The sequence below is a fragment of the Sipha flava genome, unplaced genomic scaffold (genome assembly GCF_003268045.1).
Source record: "Sipha flava isolate LNK unplaced genomic scaffold, YSA_version1 86_pilon_pilon, whole genome shotgun sequence".
Taxonomy (NCBI): domain Eukaryota; kingdom Metazoa; phylum Arthropoda; class Insecta; order Hemiptera; family Aphididae; genus Sipha; species Sipha flava.
This window is the reverse complement of record NW_020273628.1, coordinates 454,205-462,613: the sequence shown is the minus strand read 5'-3', so window position 1 is coordinate 462,613 and position 8,409 is coordinate 454,205. Positions and strand designations below refer to the sequence as shown.

The window sequence follows — 8,409 nt, the reverse complement described above, 5'->3', positions numbered from 1 at the left end:
AATTTGTCGCATGAAAGCTATCGAAATATAGTACGGGTTATACGATAAAAGAGGACGTAAAAAAAGTTCAACGGATTAAAAAAAGTAAAGTAAGAAACGCTGATATTAATATAAGTTACTAGTATTGGATAAAACAAAGTAGACGGTGATTAAACTCGAAGAACGTTTTATTGATTACACCCAATCCGTGCGTAGGTGTTTATTGAATGCGAACCAATTTCCCAATGGACTCTGTTCCCAGATCCGTGATTAACGAGGGGCAAGGGAGGCGATTGCCTCGGGTCGGCACATTTTTGAGGATTAACATTAAATGAAAAATATATAATTTTATTTTTTCCAGTATGACTGTATAATAACTATAAAACGCACTCGTATTATTTCGTTCATAAATACCTCGAAAATCTGCAATCTACCGCTGCATTTCACAGGGCGATAAGAATCGAGAACTTTTACAGTAATCGTATAAACTGTTTTCGTTATTCGTGTACGTTATTTTCTTCGAAAACAGTCGGGTACAAGTATATCGTTATATTTAATCTCGGCAGTCGGCACATTGTAAACATCTTTTCAGTTAGACGATTTTTTTTTTTTTTTTGATTGTTAAAATATTATATTTCTTAAGGGTGGAATATTTTTGAATTTGTCCTCGGGCAGTAACATAACTTAACGCGGTACTGTCTGTTCCGCTCTTCCTTCCGCTTTAACGAATAATAATAATATTATTTCCATGTAAGCACTTGAAACAAAATTTCGTTTTACGTTATTTAAAATTATAACGTTATATAACTTTTGAGTTTTATGTTGTAACGTAAAAAAATTATTTTCTATTTATTTAAATATCTACAATTTTTGTGTGTGATCCTAAGTTCCCATGATATCTCGGAACAATAGACTCTAAGGGCAACAAAGACAGTCAATATACAGTGCTTTAGTATGATAACTTGTATGGAGCTAGGGTGACTTAAATTATAGCAAGAAGGCCAGCACTTGGCCAGCAATTGGCCAACTATACAAACCAACTCTGCATATCCATAACCTTTGCAACAGGTTTATTTCTACTTGTCTGCTTAGCTTAGTTGATTGGAGTGATTAAAAAATATGGACTACGGACAGGGACGGCCTGGGAGAAAAATTCAGGCCGAGAAAATTTATTACCTAGGCCATATATTAATGTTTAGCTTATAGGCCGTTACTATAGTGGTAGGGGGAGGTAGAAGAGGGCTGAGCTTGTGTTCTACTCCTCCCCTCCCAACAACACTACCAGTTTATTTAATAATTATTTATTTATCTTATCTTTTAGTTTTTATTATAAGTATAAGAGGACATAAAAAAAATAAACCTTCAATCAGTATCAATATTTTTATAAGACTATTGTCTGTTCATATCATTTCAATTTTGAAGGCCTAGTTACGCCTATCTCTGTGACTCTATGTATTCTCTTTAAACAATCGAAAAAAAAGTTTAATTAGCCATTGATTTTTATAAATAAGCAATACCTACTATATGAATGAATTTTTTATAATAAATTATATTTTATGAACAAATCAAAATAATATACCTACATCAATCAATCTTATATAATTAATTTTATATTTTAAATATAAATAATAAGTTAAGACATTTTAAAGAAATTTTGAAAGCTTACTTTTTTGTGACAGTAAATCAATTATTTGATCACTATCAATATTTATCGAAATTTCTATTTCAACTGACATTAACATAAACGCTTCAGTATATTCATTAATAAGTTTATTTCTTAACCTATTTATTATATACTTTAAAGAAGAAAAAGATCGTTCACAAGCAACTTGGGTAACAGAAAGACACAATAAATACTTATAAGCAACTGTTAAGACTTGATGAGCGTTACTATATAAATTGCATTTTATCAATACTTTTAACAACACAGTGTACAGTTTCTACAACTATTACACATAACTTGACTTAATTTCTCAGCAACCCCGGCCCCCCCATTTGTGTCGACGAAACATACACAATAATAATAATGCTTTTCTGTATCCCAAAATACCTACATTATCCTTCCAGCGGGCGCGCCATTGTAAATAATACAACATTTTATATTTATTTGTTTATTCAACTTATATTATATTTTTATTTTATCAGCGGTCATGAATATTCTTCTGAAATGTTATTAACTATGTTTTAGATAAATTTTGAAGTGCAAATACTTTTTTTAAAAACTAATTAATTATTTTTAAAAAAAGTGATACGTCCGTCAGGTCAATGACAAATCCCAATAAATAGATCAGGCCATCGGGAACCTCCCGGTATCCCGATGGGCCAGGCCGTCCCTGACTACGGACTACGAAAGCACGGACTACCTATATACTAATAGTAATATACCTATAATTGTACACTAATATGGATTATACACTGATATAGATAATTATATAAAAATAATATTTCTTTGTTCGTATCGTCATAAATTAAGCATTTTAAAAGGTCCTCTATAATTACAGAGTGTTATTCTGTTCAATTTTGATTGGCAAACACGTTTGCCATTTTCGTTTGTATTGATATTGTGTTTAGAAAACATTCTTATCGCTAGATTGGTATTTGTTCTATCCGGAGCATCCGAGTTGGGTTCCGAGTACTAGGGGCTAATCGCAGGTAGTGTACTAGTTAGGTCCCAGATTTTTATAGGTACTACACTAATTGGGTCCCGAATTATTTTAGGTACTACACAAGTTGGGTCTCGGATTTTTATAAGTACTACACTAGTTCCTGAATATTTTTTAGTAAGCACTACATTACACTAACATTTTCCTTCCCATTTTAACAAACTTAGGACTGTATATGATCTATTTAGACCACAGGTATGGTTAAAAATGTTTTTATAGTTTTTTTTTTTGTTTTTTAGTTTCTTTTCCATTAAAATATAAATTATTAGAATTGTGTTGGTAAAAATATTAAAAATGTTAAAATCATTATATAATATAAATATAAATGAATGGAAAAAATACTATAAAAACATTTTTAACCATACCTGTGGTCTAAATAGATAATTAACAGTCCTATGTCTGTTAAAATGGGAAGGAAATGTTAGTATTGTTAGTACAATATAGTACTTACCAAATAATATTCAGGAACTAGTGTAATATTTATAAAAATCCGGAACCCAACTAGTGTAGTACCCATAAAAATCTGAGACCCAACTAGTATAGTACTTAAAATAATTCGGGACCCAACTAGTGTAGTACCTAAAAAAATTTGGGACTCAACTAATGTAGTAATTTTAAATTCGGGACCCAATTTGGATGCAGCCATTCTATCCATGATAATGGTATTTAAAAAAATAAAATAATGCACTTATACCAGGTCAAATTAAGAGATTAGGGCATTGGATTAGATAATGGATTAGATCCATTAAATGTCAAATGAGTAACAACATTTGAATACAAACACAACGATAAAACTTTAAAGCCTACGGATGGGTAGTTTATGAGTGAGTGATTCAAAGATTAGACTCTTTTAGGTGAATTGAATAAGTTGAATCATTGTGTCATAATTCAATGACTAAATAACTCAATGTACACTCTAGTTCTTATCATTTCCTGACTGCATGTTATCATTGTTAGCTTATGACTTGTGAGTTGTATCTATTGAAATATATAGTTCACTGAATTAGTGATTCATTAATATCTAAAATAAAACATATAGTTCATAAGAACTTATTAAATTAGGAGTTGACTCATTGAATCAAATCAATAAAATTAATTAAAAAATTAATTTCGTCGAAAATATTTCCTTGAATATCAAAAGCTTCAGGTGAAAAAAAATATTGCATTGTTTTATACATAATAATAATAATAATAATAACAATAATTTCTTTTTAAACATAAATTAGTTTTTTTTCTTTTGTTAATCGTTTAATGGTATTTTATATGTTATGTATATATTGCTAACTTTTATGTATTATTTAATGATATCTTGTATTTTTTGTTTTATGCTATGTTCGGTTTTGTGGTATATTATTTTTTTCCATTTATCGTTTTTCCTTATTCATTACGAAATTTCATTCGTTATTTGTCATCTCTAACGATAAAGTTATAATCAAAATTGTATTAAAATGTTTGAAAGCTCTGAGCTTATCAATAACTGCAGCGAGAGTATAGAAATACTGTGTTTTGGATTTGACAATAAGTGAGATGACATTTATAAACATAAAATAAATACATTTTCCTGGTGATTGCTTAGTGATCACATGCCCCTAAGTAAATTTTTAGGGAGACAAACTTATAATATGTGTTCAAACACGCATTTAAAGACTTGCGAGCAAGTAGATCATAGATTCAAGACATGTAAAAAATGTTGTTAAATTATAATATATCCATTACGAGAGGATGAACCAATATATTTTAAATTATGTAACTATTTAATTTTAATATTATATTTTAATAATTGTATATTAATCTGAATATAACAATGTAAATTTTGATTTTTCAATCAAATCATTTACGAGTTACCAATTTTTTCACGATCAACAATTATCATACATAAACCATCAAATCTATTTTCACTCTTCGTTCATCCAAGCCATGACTTAACTCTGTGTATCATACTGAATGACTTTTTTAATAAAAAATTTTTTATCGTGCAATTTGATGATGGTAATGTTAAGCATATTAAAACACAATTTATAACTTCAGGAAATAAATCATATTTTTTTATCAATTCAGTAGCGTCCTTGTGGGCATTATGTATTATGTGTATTAACGTCTGAACTACACCGGTCATACCAAAGTCAGTAATCAATCCAAAATAATAATCAATGGTTTAATGCACGGTGTGGAGAAAAATCTACGTCAAGGCTCAAGATAAACAATTTTTCGTAAGGTTTATATGTTTTAGGACAAGAAATGTTTCCTCCTTGCGCTCCCGATTGGTGCCCATAATCACTTGTAATTATTGCGATCTGGTGTAAAATTTAACAACACAGATGAATACAAATGAACAAAGAATACATTTTGATTGAAACGTATATAGTTGACATTATTGACGCGCCGCCCGTTATCATTTAATAAATCTCATCGTATTACACGTGTTAATTGTCTAAAGAACCACACTGGTATTACCGGTTTAGTTTTTACGCCCCTCGGACAATAGCTCGTCTACATTATTTTAAAAATGTTTGGTCCGTTTAGAAAATATTTTTTTTTTAATTAAATAAATATTTTTATCGTACGCGATTATTACTATTTTCTTTGCAAATAATCGTTGTGCGACATTTCGCATCATTCTGCGTTGGAACTATTTAATCAAAGTTTCTAAAATTCTACGATAAAAAATACATTATGAAATGTTAAACTAATATACATATTAAATGCTCCATTGTAATATATTGATAAGTTATATAATGTATACTATTATTAAGACATTCATAAGCAAATATAAATTATAAAAAATATAAAATATAATTTCAGAAACATTTCGATCACCGCAAATATATACATTGTAATTTTTTAAGATATTATCGCGGTCATATTATTTGCGTCATTTGTGTATGACTTTTGTAAACATGTTTGAAAGCGATTTAAGTATCTGTATACGTTCTCTGGACGGTTTGGTTTATGTCTCTTTCTTATATAACGGTTAACACGACTCCTGTGGACATTATTAAAAGGGTTTTTAAAATATTCCGCAGTTGTGAAAATATGTAATTGCATCGTTACGTCGGAATTCGAATGACAAGTCGATTTTTATTTAGTCGTGCAAACAGCTCAAAAAATAATAAATACCTACTTACTTAGATGAATCATGTGACGTACAGTGCAAGTTGATGGTTTAAACTGCGATTTGAGTTATATGTTACACTCTGAAATTGTATTCGATTTCTATTAGTCCATCAAAAACAATAAATAATTTATATATAAGATTTTGTTTTAAAATCATTGACTGTGCTGAGTGTATTGATATTTTTCATTTTTTTTTTAGCTTCTTCGAGAAAGCGAGTTAATTTTCAAACTAGTTCCAAGTATTTGATTTAGTTAACTTTGTTAATACAATACATATTTTATATTCTCCGATACGTTATGTTATAGCTGAAACTATAAGTGCGTAATGATAAACAGTACGTAGTTATGCGTTCATAACGATTGAACGAGAGGTTTGAAAATTACAAAAAAAAAAAAAAAACAGTATTTTTTTTTATTATTTAGCTTCCAGTATCAAAACCAGTAATTAAAAACAATAATTATAATAAATAACAGCCAAGTTAATTTTTCAAGCGATTTAATCCCGATGTGCATATTAAATTACCCAATAATATATTATTAGACAATAGCATTTAAATCTGGTGGACTTAAAGCGAAATTAATTTTTTTGAATAACAGCGATCGGAGAATAAACAAAGTAGTATATCAAAATCAAATTATAACTGTCGAATACGATGACAAGAAATTAAATAAATCAAATAAAAGACAAAAAGGATGCGTGTGCTATATAATATTAACGTCTAATTAGACACGTATCTGCCCTCCGTAGCAAATTTTATGCAAAAAACTAATTTTAATTTATCTCAAATGCGTCCCTTTACTTTGCCGCGTCGTTGGCATTAGGGGAGGATTTAGGTATATGGTAGCCCCTGGGCGTATGCACTGCGGGGGCCCTCTATGTATAAACAATAAAATACATTTTTGTGTTTATTAAATGACATTTAATATAATTTTTAGTAGTAGTAATAATTAACTTATTTAATAATGAATTATCATAAAAACAATCAAAAAGAGTACACTCGTAAATAATATCATCATAATATGCTTTATATAAATACGAATCGTTTAAACTGAGTAAGTATAAGTAATTAAATAATTAATAATAAAAATAATATTGACAAATAATTGCAATTAAATGCGAAGAATTTTTCTCTAGATTCTAAAATGCCATTTATTGTTATTATTATTATTATTATATTATATTATATTATAATCAACGCCGGACGGCTTTTACAAAATTACAGACAAGAAGTACATAGATAACAGTAAAAAAAAAACATATACAATATATATAAGACGCGTAACTTATACTAATTTATATTAGAGAGAAGAAAAAGAATTAGTAAGTAAGTAAAACCAAAAAAAAAACAACATGGTGTAAGTTATGTGAAAATGAAAAAATAAAAATAAAAAATGTGAGCCTTCGTACTTCATGTGGCTTAGTAGTCTATATGATTATTTGCATTATGCATCATCCTTATAAGTGGGGCATTCCTGGAGAAGTTCGATTTATTGGTGGGTATATAAAAATTACACTGAAGCCTAGTGTTACTAGGAATACGAAAGCTAAGTTCTCCAAGTAGTCTTGGGGCATCAACTTGACCTTCGATCAGACGCTGAATAAAAGTGATATAAAAATTATCACGCCTTACAGAAAGGGGAATTAGTCTCAGAACTTGGCTTACTGGCCCATAATCATGTGGCGGATGAGGAATGTTGAGGCAATAACCGGTGAAACGCATAAAACTGTTTTGTACACGATCAATCCGAGAAATGTCAACTGTGGTATATGGTGACCAAACAATAGACCCATATTCAATGACTGAACGGACTAAAGCATTATAAAGAGCTAGAAAGCAGTTGGCACAACTAAAATTAGTAGAGTGACGCCTTATGAATCCCAAAGCACGAAAGGCTTTGCTGGTCATATAATCAATATGAGGGCTAAAATTAAGAGAAGGTACAAATAAAATGCCTAAATCATGGACCTGGCTAACACGTTGAATAGATATACCATCAAGTCTATAGTCAAAAGATATCACTGCCTTAGAGCGATAGTAAGTCATGACTTTACATTTAGAGATATTAAGAGATAAATTAAACGTACTACACCAATTGGTGAATTTATCAAGGGTGTTCTGGAGAGTGAGGCAATCATTATTTGAGGTAATCGTGTGAAAAATTTTAGAATCATCAGCAAAAAGTAGGAGACGACAAGGGGAAACAACTGAGCACATAGTATTAATGAAAATATTAAATAATAAGGGACCTAAATGGCTACCTTGTGGAACACCGGACGATGCACATTGTTAATAACTTACAAATATTATTAGTCATATAAAAATTTCAAACGTTAAATAAAGTAAGTAAAGTTCAATATTATCCAATTAAATATGTATAAAGATAATATAAGATTTTATAATTATAATAATAAAAAAAAAAAAAAAATTAAACATTTTTCTGTATCCTTACTAAAATATCATTAAATCGTGGGGCCCATGAGCTGCAGCCCACTCAGCCCTCCCCTAGCCCGGCTTATCAACCGCCCATTTCGTCAACCTCCAGTTACCGGACTGCATCTAATATCCGAATCCGTACGGTAATACGGTTAAGGCAAATAAGATCTTATCCGGAGATCACAGTACGAATCCTTTGGCTGCGTACCGTTCGCGTA

At 29.8% G+C, this 8,409-nt stretch overlaps 1 protein-coding gene across 1 annotated transcript; it reads right to left on the bottom strand.

Annotated features, from left to right (window-relative positions):
- Positions 1 to 7,174: 7,174 nt before the first annotated feature.
- On the bottom strand, positions 7,175 to 7,801 carry LOC112693416. The gene has a single exon (XM_025568474.1). It carries the CDS (start codon positions 7,799 to 7,801, stop codon positions 7,175 to 7,177), a length of 627 nt encoding a protein of 208 aa, XP_025424259.1.
- Positions 7,802 to 8,409: the final 608 nt, after the last annotated feature.

What these genes read in the sequence shown, in the direction of transcription:
- LOC112693416 (XM_025568474.1), bottom strand. Translation starts at nt 7,801, where the DNA reads ATGACTTACTATCGCTCTAAGGCAGTGATATCTTTTGACTATAGACTT.